At 37.3% G+C, this 21,627-nt stretch overlaps 1 protein-coding gene across 1 annotated transcript in view; it reads right to left on the bottom strand.

The window, feature by feature from the left end:
- Positions 1–1,095: 1,095 nt before the first annotated feature.
- TBC1D32 (TBC1 domain family member 32) overlaps positions 1,096–21,627 on the bottom strand; it is a gene marked incomplete at its 5' end in the record, with an annotated part of 77,275 nt that continues 56,743 nt past the window's right edge. Inside the window, 7 exons of the mRNA XM_084261432.1 lie at positions 1,096–2,150; positions 4,789–4,977; positions 6,467–6,607; positions 8,240–8,394; positions 9,044–9,159; positions 9,954–10,023; positions 19,456–19,539. Coding sequence (XP_084117558.1) covers positions 2,040–2,150; positions 4,789–4,977; positions 6,467–6,607; positions 8,240–8,394; positions 9,044–9,159; positions 9,954–10,023; positions 19,456–19,539 — 866 coding nt within the window. The 3' untranslated portion in view covers positions 1,096–2,039. The remainder of the gene's footprint in view (positions 2,151–4,788; positions 4,978–6,466; positions 6,608–8,239; positions 8,395–9,043; positions 9,160–9,953; positions 10,024–19,455; positions 19,540–21,627) is intronic.

Raw genomic sequence — 21,627 nt, 5'->3', positions numbered from 1 at the left:
TTACTATCAAGAATTAAGATTTAGCTGGGCACAGAGTTTCCAGGCACTAGATGTTTTACAGACATTCTCTAATTAATTATCCCAGCACCTACATGAACTGCATGAAACTGGAGCTGTTTTGCAGCTGACTGAATTGCTGGAGGGGACATAAGCACTGCTTTGCTCAAGAACAGCACTGGGTACTTGGGCTGTTCGCTTTGTATTAGTATTCAATCCGCCCTGATCGTTGTGTGCTGTTGCCTCCTTGCATCAACTTGATGCAATATTGATCAAAATCATTGGTATTTAAGGGTCAGCTCTGCAGTGCCTCTCTCTCTTCTTTTGGGGGAGGTGAGGAAATACAAAGTGGGGGCTGTTTGGATGGCAGGAGTCTAGCCTGGCATTACGAGCTACTTTTCTTGACAAGTATTTGCTGCTAACAAAGTTACTGACATTGTGATTGGTACCTTAATCAACCTTGGCCTCTTTAAAAGTGTAGAGAATTTTACAAACACATATATACTAGTTTAAACACCCCTGGGTGTTTGTCATTTGGTTACTTTGAGATTTATGCCAAAAAAAACCCCAAATTTAATTTTTTAAAAAAAAGAGACTGGTATTAAGGTTAAAAGAACAGTTTTTATGGAAGTCTTGCCATTCTTTGACCTCCGTGTCAAGCAAGTACTTGGTTCTATCAGTTGTCATAATTCTTTGCTCATGCTTGCCAGCCTCTTTTATTAACAGTTCACAGAAGTCCAAAAATATTTAAAACACTTTTTCTCTAGACAGGAAAAAAAGCAAAACCTGTGAACTTATGAAATGCACTGTCAGGAAAATAGAAATTAGTGGCAAAACCTTTGTCAGTGCTGCTCACTCTCAGGTTGTGTATAATTACAGAGATTCCAACTGCAGGTTCTATCCTCTGACTTTGTGTGTATATGCTCACACGTTCATTTTATCCAGTGAAGCTGTTTTTCAAGAACTTTGCAGTAATGTTAAGTTTGTCTCACAGGAAAGTGTGGCAACGATATTGGGTAAGTTTAAATTATTAGTAGCTTCTGATGGACTTTGAAAACATTTATTATATCACAAAGTCACGTGACAGCATGTTGAGACCCCAGGCATTCTGTAAAGAAAACATTCCAGCAGGTGTTGATAAAGCACAGTATTATTTTCCCTGCTTCTTTAACCAAGTAACTTTCCCTGTGTAACATCACCTGGTAATGTTGCCTACATAGCTCAAATGCATTTGGGGAACTTAACGCTGCTCAGTTATTAAACTAGCCACAGCAGGGACCTGCCCCATTGTGCTGACCACTTCACAGCATCTGAGAATACAGGTAAGTAACTTCTTCCTAGAGAAGCTGTATCCTGTTTCACCTGATAAAGGAGCAATGTCACTGGAAGCATCAGGGTACCTAGGGGCTGATATTTCAATGTATAAGGCAATTTACCTACTTTCTATGCAAAATGATTATCTAGACCAGAAACCTCTTTGAGGGCAACTGCAGGAACAGGGCACGTCCCTCTAAACTGAAGTAATGCAACAATTACCCAAAAAATCAGAACAGCTCTGTACAAGGAGTTTGTTCTTCATTAGTTGATTTTTCACACAGGTGAACACACACTACCAGTTGTTTCTAAGAAAAATCACTTTATCAGACTCTGGCAAAATACAAAGGTCTCAGGACTGTGCTACAAGAAGGCAACAACAATGCAATGACTTGGGAGCAGGTTCAAGGCTTTATAAGGAAGACTTATGTTCTAAGGAAGACAATGCAGCATCCTACAGGTGGGTTCCCAAGCTTCCTTCTGCCAATAAAAAGTGAGGCTGTGCATAAAGACTGTAGGGGAAAATGTGGTATTTTAGGTTATCATATTTAGATAAAGTCCTTTTGGAAAAACTATATTCTGAAAAAAACTCATCTTTTTGTACAGTATGTACAGTTACACAGCCTGACTTCTTTCTGGTGAGACTGATGTATCGATCAATCAGCACCCTTTTGAAGGATGTAACCAGAACTGGAATACAAGGTGCTTGTGTGCTTCAGCTATGTATTCTACAATCTAATGTTCCTCATGTCTTTCAGCAGCATAGGTCTGTAGATTGCCTCCAAGCTTTCCATATATTCCAAATAGGCACTCACTCGAAATCCATGGAGTGCTTCTTCCTGCACAAATGCAGAAAATACTTGTTAGTTAGGAAAAAAAATAAGATGCACAACTCAAATTTAATGAATTCCAGGCTGGTAAATAGAGCTCATTTTGTTCCCCTTGTCACAGCCTAGGTATTTAAAAAAATACACACATTTTATTACATCTCATTTAAAAATAAAGGATTGGTAATCTCTGCTTCCAGACAGTTCTTCCTAATTGAAGGCTTTTTAACAAATAGTTTTTTCAGTTGTTAGTCTCATTTTTGGAGAATGTGATGAACAAGTTATCTCAAAGGGTTAATAGCTGTTTGTAATCCATCCCAGAGAGCAGGAACAATCAGAAAAAGGGAAAAAGTATTCATGGGCAAATCATTACTTCCGCTTTCCTCTTGGAAAAGAGGAAAGGCAAATTGTAGAGTAATAGAAGATGGTCCCTTTGATGGGTTATCATTTGTGGGGTTTTTTTTAGAAGGACACATTGAACGAGTGAATTGTTTTAAGTGCCAGGCATAATGTTGTCTGAATTGACAGCAAAGTTGTCTCCAACTTCATAGAATTGGATAATCACATATTGGCTTGGTTTGGAAGGGACCTCAAGGATCATCTAGTTCAAAGCCCCCTGCCAAAAAAAAACCCCTTCTTTATTTTTGTGTGCAAATGAAAGTATATTTCATATTTTAAGGACAAATTATTTTTTAAAAAAATTTAACAGCTAGCTGGAAACACTTACTAAATAATACCAGCAAAGGCAGACTGCTGTCAAATCATCATCTTTTCATGACAATTATAAGGCATGTAAGAAGCCAGGGAGAAAGTACCATTGGCTCTTGGAAGGAAAATAGGTAGAAGGACTTGTTCGTATAGCAAATGACCACAGCTAGTATGAACTTCAATATATGACATTATATGTAAATATAAAATGAATATGCAACGTTCATTGATGGCTGGGATTTTTTCTTAACTAGAATTATGTTCTTAGAATAGTTTATGCTTTCACTTGTATGAGAATCACTCCATCACAGCAATTTAAGCTTGTGAATGTTGTGCTGTGATATAAGCTGAATCTTGGAACTGAATTTGGCTGTTTCAATAAAAGGGCAGCTGATTAGCACTTCTGCAAGTATTAAACCCAAGTGACCTCACACAAAGCCCCTGGTGTAGCTGAAACGGAGTGACTGCACTGACAGAGTATGAAAAGCAAGTGTACAGTTTAAGTACATGATCAACTCGGTGAATTGCAAATACTCCAGTAGTGCACCAATGCTATACAGGATTTCTCCTTAGCTGAGCTGTACCATGTAAACTCTTCAGCCTGTTTATACCACAGGTGACAATATATACATTCTCTCTGCTATAATTTATGTGAAGTATCCCAATAATGCCATCAAGATGAAGTAGTTTTTAAGCTTCATTGACTAAAAACAAGTCAAACAAAACAATTCACTACATAGCAAATGTTTTCAAGGAAAGTTCTTGATCTGGTGTTATTCCTATTCAAGAACATGTAAGTTGGATGCAGAATAGTCAGAAAACTAGTTTGTTAGGTCAGATTAAGATGCAGACATATAGCACTCAAAAGAATTTTGACTGGAGGGAAAAAAACCCAGAGAAAAAAGCAGAAATGCTGCAGAGAAGAGTCAAATACTTGCATCTATACATGACTGTAGCTATAGCTGAGCAGTACTCTGAGGAAAAAAAAAAATCCAAACCAAAAATGTAATTTAAAATATGGCAAAAAATATGAAATTATGAGGCTGATAATGTAGTAATTGGAATCTGTCCAAAATATCAGCTCACTGAGCTTTGTGCTGCAACGTCTTCAAGCTTCAGTAGGACACCACTGCATAAACCCGCTTTCTGGAGAACAGGTACTTGAATGAGATTGGGGCCTGTCTTGTTTTCAGCAGGGGTAGCATTAAATTTTCTTCTGGCAGCTGACAGAATGCCCCATTTGGGAATGAGGATGAGAAATATCGATAACAGGCTGATGTTTTAGTTGTTGTAGTCGTGGACTTTTCATCTTATGCTGCCCTGCTAAAGAGCAGGCCAGGGGCACCCAAGAAACAGGGAGGGGACAAAGCTAGGACAGCTGACCCAAACTGGCCAAAGAGATATTCCATACCATACAATGCCATGTTCCATTTATAGCTGGGGGTGGCCTGAGAGGTGTGGCAGCTGGGGACTTCCTGCAGCATCCACTTTGGGTGGCGAGAAATTGCACTGTTCATCACTTGGTTTGTATATATTATTTTTATCATTCTCATCATCCTTTTTTGTTTGTCCTATTAAACATTTTTTATCTCAACCTACGAGTTGTCTCACAGGGAAGCAGCTGTGGGAGGCTCAGTTGCCAGCCAGGGCTAAACACCAACAGGGTCACGCAGGGAACTGAATTAAATGCCCTCATGGCTTAAGGTGGCTTTTTACTCTGCATACAAAGGAAACTGATCAGGACAAAAAGCAGGAGAACTCTTCTCTGGAAAACACTATACCAGAATTTCCTGCCAGGAAGTAAATAAAACTAAAGCATTATTTCACTCATTGAAAATCAAGAGAAGTTCAGTAAGAGCTTCAGGTGAAGTAACATAGGTACTTTCAGTACTGGGAGATTTGCTTCCCCTCACTAATTAAAAATTAAAAAATAATCCCTCACTTTAAGAAAAACTTGGAGATCCTGGGCTTCAGTGTGCTTCAGGATGTCTTGCTGTAGGTGTTTGAACACAGAAATACACATGTATATTTGATAATCGGGACCCAGGAAGATGCATATAGCAATGTAGTGACAGATCTCACTCCAGTCCATGTAATTCCAGAAACACTGAGTTATCCATTGCAGACAAATCTAGGTGAGAATGAAAGTATATATAATTAAATTGCTGTAGACATCCAGTCATAACCCATCAGCTGAATCTCTTAACTTTCCCACAATGCAGACCTTTTTCCTGTAGCATCACCCTACTTACAAAAGTGAAGGGATCAATTACAAAAGAAGCCAAGAAAGACCATTTTTAAAATCACAGGCTCTGACCAGACTTCTGGTGAGTTCTGCCAGACATAACCCCTGCAGATGTCATCTCACTGGTCTGGGTGTATTCTGGCAGCTCCTGGCAGCAAGCCTTGAAACTCACAGTCCCATAAGAGTGAAGGTGATTTTTGAAGGTTTTTTTTTTAGTGGGCTGGAGTGTAATGAGGGTGAGGAAGATGTGCTTAATGGGGATTTTTCTTTAAATTAACCTAGTTCTTTGCCTCATAAATGAACATCAGGCCCTAACCTAAGAGACATTTTCATTTAACCAAGTGGCTATGGAACACACTTAGCGACTCCTTTTTCCAGGTTGAAATCATGATGTATTCAGATCTGTACAGAACTTTCCATTTAGTTCTAGACCACACATTTTCTGCTGATCAGTCCCTAAAGTGTTTAAAAACATGCAGCAGCAGAAATACCAAGATTCTAATTAGATGACAGCAATCATACTCTGGCATTCGATCTGATTTCAGGTATTGATGCACACAAGCATCACACTTATATACATCACAGTCACTTTCTCAGTTCAGGGCTTGTTTGGTTTTCATCCTGCAGCAGGACTGCAAAATGACACAGAAGGCACAGTGGCACCCACCAGTCGTATTTCATTAAATAAAAATAAAAATATCCCCCAAACAAATGAAAAAAATTTTGTCAGCAATAACTTTCTTAACTGTGGTGAGAGGTCATAAGCATCAGCAATCTAATTCATCACTGCACAAAGCTCTTTAATCTTAATCAGGACCATAGCCTTTAGAAACAATGCTCCATACACATTACCAAACAATTGCAGTAAGTATGTAAAAACACTATGGATATTCTTCTTTAGTAACATCTCTTTCATGTAGAAGAATGGCAATGGATTGTAATATTTATGGCAGCTCATAGAAAATTAATTTTGCTCTAATATCACCTAACTGCTTCCTATCACACACATATCCCATATTATTCATTTCCCTCCTACGGAAAAGTTTAAAATTATTCCAGTTATTCTATTTATTTTTAATGATAAATCTGAGGTTTAAATATATATTATTTTTATCACGTTTTCTGCATGAACACATAATGGAAGGTCACTGGTACATAGCAGAATACTGTCATTCCTCCACCAAAGTCCGTTGCTTTCTATTCCCTGATGCTCTTAAGTCACTATGCATTCAATACTATCCCTCCATCTGCTTCCTAATCACCATGCAAGTGCTATAGAGAAAAAAAAATCCAACACAATAGTTCCTGAACGACCTTGATTTTGTGGATTTAAGTAAAAAAGCTGATGATGCTTTGACACACTTTCCTCAGTTACCTGGGACGGAGTGAAGCCAGACATGTGAAAGGCTGAAGAGACAAGTGGCAACTCAGCTTTCAGCAACATTTCAATGTGGTGAGCACTGCAAAAATAGACAGGATGGATCCCAGACTCCACTGTGGTAGCAGGCAGGTGGATCTGATCAACAACAACAACAACAGCAGCTTTAGGAAAAGGATTACAGACTACAATAATGTGGGGTTTTTTTAAATACTTTGCTGAGACTAATACATAAAATTATACACATTTATTTCTATGATAAGTCATCCTGATTATTTTAAAGACAGGGAATAAACAGAAAAGCCAGCGCCACCATCAGGAAAAACATGTAGTTAAACTAAAGAAAATTAAAAGTTAGAAACCATTATTATATATACACACATACACACATATATACAAAACATATATCCTGACTATTCCTCTGCATTAGCAATCTAAGTTTTTGCATGTAAGATTTAACTGTCAAAACAGGAACAGAGAAACCATTGTTACACTTTAAACAAAAGAAAAAAAAAAAGACTAATTTCTATTGGATTTTTTTTTCCCTTTTACTGGTGTAAAAGCAGAACTTCCATGGTATTTGTAGTTGTTTTCTGTGTGCTTGTTTCTTGCAGCATGTGTGGCTGGCATCACTGACTCTGTGCAGCAAAAGGATCAGTATGGAAAGCTCTGGATGTCAGTGGTTTGGTTTGCGGTAAGGAAGCTAGAAGGTCAAAGTGCATCCTTTGGCATCTTCCCCCTTCCTGAGCATCACAATCCAATGGCCGGATTTCCTAATTCGTGTTTTGACATTTTAGTTTAGTTTACCTTCTCTAAAAGTTATGCAAATAGGTTGATTACGGATTTTTTTTCCTTTTTTCTGAAAGATACACTATGAAACAGAAATCATTTGGGTATTGAGAACGAACATTAGCACAGCAGCACCCTGCTTTCAGTGCTGACCAGCTCTTGTACGGACAGCACCACATAAGTTCTTGGCACTGAGGATGTTCATCACAATGATATTTACACAACAAAACCACATTTCATCCAGTCAGAACAATCTGAGGGCTGGACTCACTGCTGAGAGTGTGCCAACACGGTCACTTCTGGTGAAAAGACAAACCAACTCATGCCAATACAGAGGTATGCATGCAGAAGAGGTTCAGCATCTAGTCTGCGTTTCTTATACCCTAGATGTCTCTAGTAAAGGCTACAGTTGTTTATGGTCAAAACATTTAAGCCATCAGGACAACATACAAAATCAAACTGAAGGGGTTTTACCTTAAATAGATGGAACCACATCTAGTAGAAATGGGCATGATGATGTTTCTTACACTACAAACCTCACCCAAAATTCTAATTATTTAACTCTGCCAAGCATTCAGTATTTACACATTCAGTAAATTTTAAAACTGTTTTACTAAAAAAATTCAAAAGGATGGATTTGCACACTCTAAAAATGAAGAAAAGGTCTTTCAATGGTATTGCAGCCTGCACACAAAATTAAATGCCACTAACAAAGTTTATTTTCTTGCCAGCTTTAAAATTCAATAGCATTGCCTCTACTATCAGACCACCATTTATTCCACTACTTTTAAATAAACATTTGAGCATATAATTCTCAAAGAATTTTTCAGGGTCATGTATTCAGTTAAAGGGCTTTAATGAGAACTTAAAGCATTAAAAAAACCCCAACAAGCCACTACCCAAAACTAAGGAAATTGATAAAGCCTCCTCTAAAAACTTTCAAAGCTGCATTTCAGAGAGAAACAGCTTTTAGGTTCTTACAGATAAATGCAGTCGTGGCAGCCAGAGAAATGCTGAAACAAGAAGACGTGAAAATCGCTGAAGAAAGGTCAGTGTCTTCTCCCCATCCCCTGACATCATGAGGAAGACCGAAGATGCAAACCAGTCGTAGCCAGCACAGCGCTCCTGCAAGCAGCCTGTGTGAGAAGGTTAAGGAATTCAGCCAGGTATCTCCTCGCTGCCCTCCTCCTCCTTCTCCTCCCCAAACCCACACACACAGAGGCAGGAGCTGGTTTGTTGGAGCAGGGCAAGGGGAGTACTGCTGCACAGAAGGCTGCTTCTTGAGGCACAGCTGCCCCCCAAACTGAAAGAGGAGGAACAATTTATGCTGTTTTCCCTACGCGCTGCTGTGTTCTGGTCCATGAGCAGCCAAGCCAAATCAAGTCAAAAACCATGGCTACATTCCTGTAGATCACATTGCAGCCACACATTGTTACATGGGCAACACCATCAACAATGTTGGTAAGGTAGGAGTATCAAAAATACTCGTGCATTGCTCTAGACACTTTATCACATACAAAAAGATGTGATCCTACTCCAGAACAGTTGTGACTGAAATGAATGAGACCCTTTTTTTATATCAGAAGTATGGGAATAAAAGAGTGAAGTTTTTCTTGAGTGCATGGCATGTGCAGTTAACTTCAGGAAAATTCCAAGTAGAAGCACCTTCTTTTTTTCCCCCCTCCCATACTGAACAACTATACCATCGTCAGAAGACCAAACTTACGAGTTCAAATTCTCCTGGTGTTTTCAGGCAGTACAATCTCTGCCATCAAGAAAGGATACAAAGTGAAGATACCACAGTTCTTTGCTGTTGTTTCAGAAATTTCTCACAATTTATTAACACAAAGCACAGCCCATTTTCAGCGTGGTCTTTTAGCAAGTTTAGATGTTTTCCATATCTAGCACAAAAAATTAAAATCCAGAACTGTTTAATGTTTAACTGGGTTTTTTTTTTAAATTCCTAAAAAACAAGAACTCATATTTACTTGGCCTGTGATAGTTAAGCTGTCATAGTGGTGTTCATCACAAATGCATAAATAGATTTAATAAAACCAGCAATACTTTATCTAAGAAGGTTCCACACCAAACATCTGCTACTCAGTGTTGCAATTCGTCATCTACATTCCTTTTAGTTCCGTTTTAGAGACTGGTGGTGGTGAAGAGCAAGGACTCTAACACATGACTCATTTTCTTCACATATGTATTTAGAATTCCATCTAAGTACATGCAATTATCAGCATCAGACTTTAAATATTAATGCTAAAGATAACAATCTGGGGAGGTATAAACACATTAACTTTTCCTTCATCACAGCTCTGCAAATTACCAGCCAAATAAAATGTTTAAATGGCATGTAACTAAGCTTAGCTAAACAGAATCATTTAGAGAAGTAATGTGAGGGAAAAAAGCCACATAACTCAGGATAATGTAATTTTACAGTAAGTCTTACTAACAAGTTACAATTAACCTTTACAACAATAAAGGATAATAACCTATATAATCTGTAAAGATAATTTAATTATGTACTAATACCTTTTTCATTTTCAAAGTTAAAATTAATTTTCTTAAAGATGATCTTTGGATTTAAATGGTATAAAGCACTGAGTTGATGGATTAAATATCATTAAAGTCAGTCCACGAAAATCAAACAAATTCTAGAAATACTCTAGGGAAATATTTTAATACGACGTACCTGACTGTCATTTCAACACCAAGCTGATGCACAGATGAAAGAGTTTCTTTCTTCACATCTGCATCCATAGCTAAAACAAAAGAAAGAAAAAACATAATGTGTTATGATAAGTATGATTTTAACTGAACACTAATGTAAAGCTTTTATCATCCATGAACATCAATTTTGCAGAACTGTTTCGTATTTGAAATGAGTTTAGTAGTCTTTGCAAAGGATGCATGAAGAACTTGCACTCCTCATACACTTTTTTTTAAATTAAAATAACTTTGTAAGAAAATCTTGACTTGTGGTATGGTTATCATTAGTTTACAACCCAACATAAAAAAAGAACCTTTTTTTCAGACCCATTTCTTATTAGAGCTTTATTCCTTCTGGTCAAGAAACAAGACAAAGCAGCATTTTCTGATCTACTTTTTCCATTCCAGTGCCCTTGAAGTCTCCTAGCTGTAAAAGCAGCCTTATTCTGCTTTGATATCAATGTCAGCAAGTTGTATAGTTGATGGATTTCAAGAATCCAGTACTACTATGCGTTGTTCTCTCACACAGTAATATAGACTCCATATTCTGCATTTGTTTAAATTAAAAATCCAACTTAACATATGAATAAATCATTACTTAAGGCAGCCTCTGTTGTAACACTTTCTCAAAATTTTAAATTCTAAACGCAATTAAAAATGGGGCATTGTTTCTCTCATGTACATATATCATCTGATATGACTCTACCTCAGATAAACTACAGCCCAGTATTATGAGTTACAAAGCCGGGAACTTCAGCTTATTTCTGACAAAGTGCTATTTCAAAACTAAACCCACCCTACCCAATACAGATCATAAAAACACCTCTAGCAGCCAACATACTTTGTTAAAAGTGTAAATAATAGATATGGAAGCAGATGTTCAAATATACTCGTGTAAGTGACAAACGTAAAAGTCCCATTAAGTAGATTGCACAGTAATTTGACAGGTATTTTCTTCTATATCCTTCTCAGACAGAGAAATCAAACTGAAGGACTCCCTTGACTACCCATTCAGGTAAACACTCTGCGTTCCGGGTAAGCAAACAGAGACTAGGTATTAAAGATTGAATACCTACAGGTTACAGCAGGAAATGTGTCTGGTTAGGAAGAGAGTTAAAGAAGAAAAAATAATAATTAAGAAGCACTCAGATAATCACAGAACTGTAGGGGTTGGAAAGGACCTCCAGAGATCATTGAGTCCAACTCCCCCCACCAAAGCAGGTTCCCTAGGACAGGTGAAATGAAGCAGGTTGAAATTTTCTTGAAGAAAACAATACAGCAAAGGTACACCTGACAATGAAGCAATAAAGTTCAGCAGAGGAAATACGGCAAGAAAAAAAATCTCAGTTTGTATTATAACTTTAATTCAGAGATTAATTCAGAGATTAATTCAGAGATGAGTGAAACTTTAACAGAGGGCAATGATTTAGGTGCTAGGCTCATGAGAAATTAACCTGGTACTTTCAACAAATACCTGTATACATAAGAAAAATCAACTGGTCTTTCAGTAAAACAAATTTCTTCAATAACCTGATGGGACTGAAATATAATCCCATGTTAGAAACTTTTTTTTTTTTTACCTAAATATCTTTTGCATAATATACCAGCAACACAGTATTTGGAAGAATACACATACGACCAAGGGGCTTTTCAGTTAAAAACCTGCAGAGATGAGTGAAACAGGTAATATCTGGTTACAGCTCCTGTTCCACATCATCTGCAATGACGGTACCACCAGTCATTTCACTGTCAGGTTCCTGTTTGCCATTGTGAAGGCAAGAGGAGTACTTATAACCTAGAAACCGTGATGGAAGACAAACCAGGGGATCTGAATGAATTGGCTACGACCAGTGGGCTGGGAGGGGAGAGGCAGGCAGTGCAAGGACCTCTATGCCACAAGGAAGGCCTGTGCCTCCATTCCCAGCTGGACTCTCCTGTGGGTGGCAATGCAGGAGCTGGTATCCCAGCCCAGCAAGGGTGGAATGAGGAACAGCAGTATCACATCCCACTGGCTGGGCCGTTTCCATTCTGCAACAGCTTACAGCAAGTACAGAATGCTTATTTTCCATTGACATTAAAACACAAGTCATTTCATTCATTCACACTGCTTTTTCTTCTCTGCTGTAAGAATTTTAAGTTGCTGAAAATGGGTTTCTCCTTATCAGCTTTCCTTTTGATATTTTCCCCTGTATTGTGAAAAAAAGATAAAACTAACACAGACTTTGGACTGAATAATAATTTCGCATCGCACTGTACCTCATCAAGGCAAAACCTGTTGCTTTTTTACACCAGTGTTATTTTATATAATCACAGCTCTGTGCACCAGGCAGTCCAGTAGCTGACAATCCACAACTCACAGTGGGAACACATAAACTGGGGTTCTCTGTCCTGGGTCAAAAGTTTCGATTTTCCTTTTAATTTTTTTTTACCAAATAGCAGACTGGGAAGACTAGACTTAGGAAATTATGAAGTCATTTGGAATGCACAAAGGACCACTTCCCACTGATTAAAAAGTGAACCTGGAAACCTTAAATGCTCCATTAAGCTTAGAGAAATTGTGGAATATTAAAATACTGCACACTGCAAACCATGGATTAAAAGTTGACTCTTAAACTTGCAGGAATATGTTGTGACTGTACTATTGTAATGACATTCAAGATACTTCTGATTTAATACCATCAATTTAATTTTCTACAAAACTCATTTAACAGATATTTATCAATATACCTGATATAACTAACTGACTTGAAACACAACAGGTTTCATATCAAAAGGCACTGACAAATTAATTTTCCAAATAAGAATGCCATTTATCCTCAAAGGACAGAACACCCCTCTGAACTGTAAATTAGATAAGCCGATATAGCACTATGGCTATTATTGAATAGAAGGGACAATGCGCTTTGTAAAACTTTTTACTTAATTAATAAAACAAAAATTCTATGTAGAACAGGTATACTACACTTTCTTTATAGATGTAAAACACTGTAAAATCGAAATTAAGCACCAGAGTATCAGTGACTTGAAGAATGTCAGAATTCTCTAGGAGCCAATGTATAATTAAAAAAAATTGTTATAGAAAGTTGACTTTATCTTTCATCCTAAAATGCACAAAAAACTGCACAACAGTAAATATGGGCTACTTTAAGTGTAATTTTTTTTTCTAGTCATGCAACTGCTCTTTATATGAGTAACCTACCGTAAATACTTCAGAGAAGGTAACCGTCAGAAATATTGGTATGCCCACTCTCAAATCGTCTTTAAAATCCACTATTTAATAGAATCTTGTTCATTCAAAAGAGAAAATACTTCCTTTGAAACACCAAGGCTTGCAAACCATTAATTGTCAATGATAACTTTAAACAAAGCAAAGCCAAAAAGCTAAGAACACTACACATGAAAACTGGTCGATTATATTTTTATACAATAAAGTATTTATTTTTATCCTTTGGTAATCACCTTGTTGTTTCTAACCTTTCTACCTCTACATCAATCTTAGCCAAACAATTAGGATCCCTGCTGCTTGGGGTGGGGGAACTGTGAGGGGAGGGACGGGGCAAAAAGGGTAAAGAGGGCTCACTGAGCAATTTGCCCCACCCAGTTCAGAAAGCCCAAACCTGGTATCCCCAGGTACAGCCTATTGCATGGCTATTGCTTCATCTTTAAAGAAAAGCAATCCTGGGCATTCTGAAGAGTTCCACATGCAAATACTGTGATCCTGTGGAGAGGTGGGGATTGACTTCTGCTTATCGGATATATAGTTAGTTAGTTCGCTACTGCAGAACAAACCTTGTCATAGAAAGGAATTTGAATGTTTTTCTCTTGTGGTTGATTGTCTTCTGTGTTTTTTACCTTCCAGGCCCTTCCTTCAAATCTCTGAACGGCCCTTAAGTGTCACAAGGGATTAGGGGAAATGAAAAACAGGTTTAAGGGAAGACAGGGAACAATTCTTTAAGCATTTTCAGTGTTTTTCCTGCTTTGAGGTCATGACTAATTACTTGCAGTAACCATGATCATACCCATCTCGAACCTCTCAATGGGCAGTACTTCTCAAAAAACATTTTGTAGAATTCAGGAGCCCAAAAATGGACATCCCATATGGCATGGTTTGCAAAGGCCATTACATGTTAGTTAACTCTGTCTATAGCTGCAAACACTTCAGAGTCAGTCAACTGGCACACACTGTCCAGTAGAATTCTCCCTGATCAGACTAGACTTCAATCAGCTTTACAAGTCATCTGAAAGATTGCTTTCTCATTCATTTTCCCTCTTAATATGAAGAGGCTTTTACGTGCTTAAGTCAGAAAATGGGCTACATTGCATTCATATGGAAATGACAGAATGCCAAACCAGAACGGGTTTGCAGCATATTTCATACAATTTGTACAGACTTTAGATAATAATTATTTTCCTTTTTAACTGCTGTAATCCCCAAAAACCTACTGGCTTCAAATAGAGGATATTACTAAAACTGTTGTTCACATTATTGAATTTTTTTTTTTCTCCTGGTGCCCAGGCCAAATGTTTTTATGGCTATACAAATAATCTTCACAAAATGTTAACAAATGCTCAATTTTAATTTCAGTAATGGTTACAAAGATTTGTTTTCTTTGTAGGGATGGAAAATACTTTTGATTCAAAGGAACCATCCAAGTAACAATGCTGCAAGCAGCTGTTAAAATCCCACGATGGCCAGAGCCACCTGCATAATCCCTGCAGATGCTTCAAAAATCTTTAAAGTACGTAGTTATGTTCACTATCAGATCCTCCTCTTCGGCTTTGTCCATAAAAACTGAAGCTGTGGAACTCACAGCTTTTAATTCTTTGTTGTTGTTAAACCAAACCCAAGTTTTTCCACTTACTCTTCAACAGGTATCTAAACACTGCACTCTCAAAGCAGTCAGTACAGAACTTTATGTTTGGTCAGTATCTATCCTCTCACTGATTGTTCTTACAAAAAAACTGTTCACTTCAAAACATTACTTGGAGTTGGGGCAAAGCAGAAGTCGTATATTTTTCACTATATTCTCTTTGGCCATTCTGCTACCATTTTTTGATGATGTCATGTCCTCCACCAGTCTACTCATCAGGAGCACTTCTGACAGTCTGAATCTCATATTCATTGGAGAATGGTCTATAAAAAAAATTCCACTTCAAAGAAAAGTATTATTATTATTGGATTTGAACTGTGAATGGAGACAGTGTAAACAAGATCCCAGAATAACTGCTGGAGCATGTTGGCTTCTCACCAGAGAGGTAATCTCATGTGCAATTCTACCTTGATTACTGAAAGTATGTGTTATGTCATCAGTATGCTTATCATAAGACTATTTTGATCTTGCATTGTTACCTAGAACTTTTTTATGTATTAGTTATCACAAATATCCAAGCTGGTTTTGCTAGCAACATCACTAAGAATGAAACAGATTTTCAATCCAGTTACATATCAACTGGCAGAGCTCAGTTTTTCTTACCAACATCTTTAAAGTCGGCACCCATCTTTAAAGAAACTCATTCATGAAATGATGAAGGAAGAAGGGAAGAATGCCCTTCTTTCTCCTTCCCTTCCAGCCTAATTTGGGGTTGTAGTCCTGTATTTCTCACTTGCTGCTCCTTCTAATCAGTTCTATATTGATAGTCTCCCACTGGTGTTTTTAAAATTTCTCAGTTTGTTACCTGATCCTCATGACCCTCACAAGAGTGAGCGTTCACTGAATGGCAGGAAGTTCCTATGGGGTGTTGTTCAGCTGGAGAACTAAACCTCGTCTAGAGAAGGAACACACTGTGACATTTGAGTTTGATGGCCAAGACCTGAAATCCCTGAGGTTCTGCCTGTCTAGCAGTACCTGGCAGAGCTGTTTCAGAGGCAAAGTTCAGTAGAAATAGAGAACTCATCTGCAAGGTCATCTGCACAACCAGAGCTACCAAAAAATCCAGCTGATCCTGAAAGGTCGTAGCACTCCCAAGTTTGGGCAGCTTGCAACACATGTTGGAGATCAATTAAGAAATACAGAAACCAGCATGTCAGATGACTCCACGAGTGGAATTCTTTGAGACAAGCATTTGTTGGAACCTTAAGAAAACATACATTTCCACAGAGCATTAATATTGAAATAAACTGGAATTTATCAACAACAGGAAGTGACTATTTTAAGAACTTCATATCCTTACTGTGCAATGCTTATTTTGCTACTATAGCAAATGTCAGTCTCTTGCCATCCTATTGCCTATTACAGCTAGACAACAATGATTTTCAAAGGTTATGATTTTTAAGAAAGGAAGAAAAATAAAAATTAACTAGAAATCAATAATTCTGGGAAAGGGGATAGAGTTCATTAACATTTGATGTACATATTGTAAGTTATTTTACTCATCTGACTCCACCTCACCGCAGTAGCATTGCTGTTAGCAGAAAGTAAACTTCAAGTAAGATTTGTGTTCCTCTTTATAATTAAACTCTGCAACTGCTTATCAGATATTTTTTCTTCTCTCTTATCTAGAAAATGATAACAACCCAAACTAATTTGATTTTTCCATATTTGCAAATTTTATAATCGACTGAAATCCTGAGGGATTCCACAGCAGATGGATGACTGTGCTGTTCTAATTACAACTACCTACGGGTTTAGAAAGCTGTCGTTTTTTTAAGATAATCAATTTCTCATCTCAAGAAACATGATAAACACTGAATATCTATGCATTGTACTGAATCCTGTTTCATGAAAACTGTGGCTCCTCTTTATTAAAATTAAACAACTGTTTGAAACTGGTTTTTCAGTTCCTCAGCCCCAAATTTATTCAAGAGAATGGTGGACACACACACACACAGAGTTGCCAAGCGCATGTTTAGCTTGCTTAGATGTGCAGCTAGAAAGATGCACCTGGAATATAGTTCACTTTCTAGCAATTCAATAGCTTTACCTAATTCAGAAAAATGTCTCTACTGTGACAGCAGTATTAGCATTTAGCTTAAGTAGCACTTTTACATACATGTATAGAAAAGATATTATGAAATAACATGGCATTCAACAATTAATTGTTCTTGGAGAAATTCCAACCCTTCATACATATTAGCAGAAAATCCTGGGAAATGTATACAAATCTGATCAATCCTTATTCAATCAGTGAGAAACCTTAAGCAAATAATAGATTTGAGTGTGTTTTGTTCATCCTTTCTGTACAAACATAGGAAGCACATTACAGTCTTCGGTTCTCAAAGTGCATCCCCCATCTTCATAGGACAGCCACACTGCATGTTTTATGATCCAAAAAAGAATCCGAAATGAGTGTAAATTTAGCTGCACAACCAATTCTTACTATCATCAACTTTTACTGTTCCAGACTGGAGCACAATCACAGATTCAATTTTAAAGCCAGATTTTTGTTTCAGTCTCCTGTCACCTCTGAAAGGTGCTGTGAAATTTTAGGAACTATTTTCCTATAAAACCTAAGAGAAATCTTTGGTGAAATGTATGCCATTTGCCTGAGGAACACTCTTTCCTGGACTGAGGAACTCTTCGGAAAAAGTGCCTGTACAAGACTGAAAGAAAAAAACTCAAGAGACTGAGTTGGCTTGTCATGGAAAGAAAATCTGTCAAGCTCAAGAAAATCAGGAACTGAGGCTTTTACTTGGTTATCTTTGTTTTGTTTCTGTAACTATTCTTTGAGATTTTCCATTCTAAAAGAAATATGTAATATATACAATTGTCACAGGATTTTCAAACCTGGTGTTTCTTCAAAGTTGGCATAAAATTTTAGAGAAATAATGTAGTGTTGTTGGCACCTCCACCTAATGAGCGGTTCATGGTGAAATCATACATCAATGAAGTAGAGGATAGAGGTTCAACCTTCCTGAACGTGTTTTAAATCCCAGCTTTGAACGAAAAGTGGAGAAGAGTGGATTGAAAATAAGGTACTTGACATCTGGGTGAACACAGTATGGACTACTGCTTCCCTTCACTGGAAGGAAGCACTTAAACAGCAGCATGCTGTCTTCACTGGGCAAGGCAGCTTGGAGGCTGCACAGTTAGATGTCTTCTGCTCCTCTTCTAGTTAGTTTTTGTCTTATTCAAACCAAGCAGGTTTTTCCTGGTTTTCTAACAGGAATCACTAAGATGATGTTGAAAAGTTAGGTCCCTCACCCTACTGTTCTCCAAAGAAATGCAAGACAAGTTTTCCCCAAGACAGAGAAGAAACTACACCTGGACCTTCCATGTCATTGGAGAATACGTGATACTTCGAACTACGACCTAAGAAAAGACATGTACAGAGGGCCAGTCTAGGTGTCAAATAAATCATTTGTGTCAAATACATTATGTGGGCTTTTAAAAGAACCACCAAAATCATCATTTGAATTGGAAAGTGTCAGAAATATGTAAATAGCAAGTCCTATGAGTCCATGAAAAAGATTTTTGCTCATTAAGCCTTCTGAGAAGTTGAAAAGCAAACGACGAACTAATGCAGGACAACATAAAACCCTTTAAGGATCTTTTAAGGAAAAATAAAACAGTGACAGAAAGAACTGTCACTTCAGCAACTCTCTTCATTAAGTAAAGAGATTGATTCTCAAATAAAATTAAGTGTATTCTGTCAGCAAGCTTTCAGAAGGTAAAGGCCACTACATAAAAGAAAAAGATACCTCTAAATTACTAAAGGGTTTGGGATTTTTTTTATGCTTTGAAACTTCAAAGGCAAGTCCGAAACCTCCAAGGACACTATATTTGCATCCTATGGATGTGAGAGTAAAGTAACAGCATAAATAACAGAATCTTCCCAAAACTGGCTTGGTTCTCCACAGTTAGTGGCAGAACGAGTACTCTAAATGACTGAACTACAACCTAAGAGAAAACTCCTGGACAGACAATAAAGAATGGAAGTGCATTTTCCAGCAGATATTAATGATACTTCTAAATCTTCTAATTCTGCAAGTGCTTCAAAGTATTAAAATGCATTACTTTACACTCAGAATAAATTAACTTTATCATTCATCCTTTACTCTTGGCTGCAAGCACAACATCTGTACAAAACTAACACTCAGATTACTCTGCCAACAATAGCAGTTCTTTAATGCAGATCCTTTAATGGAATATAAATTGCATACCCTTGGGTTGATTATATATTATGGGGCTTTCAAAAGGTGAGCCAGATTGCTTACACCATCTTAAATGTTTATGCCACCAGCTTTGCAAATCATTCTATAATAGGTGTCAACAAATACTCTGAATCATACCCTCACCTGTTCTGCATCTCCATCTTTCCATTACACACAGAGAAATGTGAAAGCCCATCACTAATAATTATCTGTGCTGTTTACTCAAGCGCATCATCCTCTGCTCCGAAGTGAGGCATTTCCCACCAGTTAAGTAACAAATTCCTGAGCTGTTAAAAAACATCTTAAACAACCCCCAAAATGCTACAGATGTATTTAAAAATAAAGTAATTTAAATATGAAGAGGCTGCAGGCAATAAATTCTTATGAAACTGACCTTTGTAGCTTCCTGTGCTGAAACAACAATCCGATCGGCTTTCAGAAAGATGCAACACGAACGTTTCAATTAATTCTGCCAGAACTGCCAAAAAAGCAAAAACCCATTATAACATCAGAGGATATGAATGAAATGTGGAACTACATTGCCTACCAAAGTGACAACACGGGAGAAACTAAAACTCTCTGAATTCCTGCATATTTATTCAGGGTTTGATGGGGGAACATTTCGAAGTGTATATTGTGCTTTTGCATTCCCAACACCATTCCTAATGTAAATTAAATTTTAATAGCTTTACTGAGAATATATTCAGTGTAAACGGAAAGAGAATCCCATATTATCTTTATATCCTCCAAGGATTACTTCAGAATTTGTTCCACAGTATCAATATGAAATGAAAATTAACTTAATTAAACGACAATGTCTTACCTTATTTGTCTGTGCATATAGACAGGGAAGTAAAACAATGGAAAAGAAAAACCACCCCCACACAACAAAAAACCCACAGCACCCCCAAATGATGCTAACAAATGTTTTAAGGGCTGTTTCAATAAAATATGATATAAACCCACCTATGCTATCACAAGGTAAAAATTATTCACTTAAAATAAAGCAATAGGAGCATTTCCTTTGGGAAGTTCTATATTATATGATGAGGAGCATTTCCTTTAGGAGTTGCTGTATTTTATGATGACCATAATGCCCTTATTCAGTCCTTGCCATGGAGCTGTGAGCCTGCAGATACTGCATAGATAAGTCACATGCTGACATCTGGTCCCTGTGTAGGAAATCGTATCTCCCACCTTCACAGGATGTTAGCCAGGAAGTTAGTGAGAACTCACAACAATGAATCACTGGCAAAAAACATTCTTGATTCCTCAGTTCTTCAAGTGTGAGGCTACTGCAGCTAAGCACACTGACACCTTATGTGTGCAAGCAAAGGGTGCACATACCGCATGGAAGAAGCCCTTACTGAGGTCAGCCACGTTAAGAATTTGAGAGAGCAGCAATGAACATTTCTTATAAGTAAATACTATCCCAAAACAGCTGCCATTGTCTTGATAAACAGGATTTAAACAACAGTGAGATATTCTTTTCACAATAACACAAAGCAAGGAAATCTATTTCAAGAGGAACAAATGTTGCTACCCATGACATGTCCTGGTTTAAGCCTGCATGTTACTGTTTCGTTGACAGCACCTCAAATTAATAGCACTTCAGCACCTAGCCACCCATCCCTGCACATAACTCCATGCTCACATGGGTGATTTTGCTGGTTTTAAACCAAAAGATTCCATTAAACCCTTTTAAATGGCTATCTGTAAAAACAGTTAGGGATATCAATCTGTGGTGGAGGTGCCAATGGAGAAAGTGTGAAAGTTCTTGAACTAGCTGACAGAAAACTGACATAGACTGCAGTGTAAGATATTGTGTGTGAGGAGGAGGGAGATGGAACCTCCACCCACAGCCAGAAAAACAATGAGGAAAAGATACCATAAAGACAATTAACTCCTCTTTCAGACATTTTAAGCCAATATATTGGCATGAAATCATGATTTTTTTTTTTTTTCTTGATTAGTTGCTTAAAACATTTACAGAAATCCATTTACACTGAATGAGTCCAGAAAAAAGTTTTTAAGAGGTTAAGTTTTGGTAATGCTGTGTTGATGGTAGGGCAAAGGGGAAAAGAAGCTTCACTACAGCAGCTAAACATGGATTTGCAGTTAGAGTAGCCAACTCCAAACATTAACAAAATTAATTTTGCATTGCAAAGGACTAGTGAATCAAAACAAAAAATTACACATGTAATTTATATTCTTATGCATTTTTATGGGGAGAATAAACTGCTAATTAAACCTAATATAGCTATTTTTAATCATGGTTAATAAACCACATGGGGCTAGCAAAAAGAAATTTATTTTATAGAGGAGCAAGTTTATTCATTTTGTGAGAATAAACAATCCCACTAATCTTCACTAATGCACTTAGTGCAATTTGGTCGACTAACAATATTACAAATATTTGTGTACAGTGGGAAAAAGTGTCTACACTTGGAACTGTAGACAGCAAAATGCAGAAATTAAACTTAACATCTATAACTAGCTAGATGTTTAGTATATGACAATTAGTACTGTGATTACTGAAATATGCCATACTACAATAACAAATGGG

This window comes from Gallinula chloropus (genome assembly GCF_964237585.1).
Source record: "Gallinula chloropus genome assembly, chromosome: 3".
In the NCBI taxonomy this organism is placed as follows: Eukaryota; Metazoa; Chordata; class Aves; order Gruiformes; family Rallidae; genus Gallinula; species Gallinula chloropus.
This window is presented reverse-complemented; position numbering and strand designations above follow the sequence as displayed.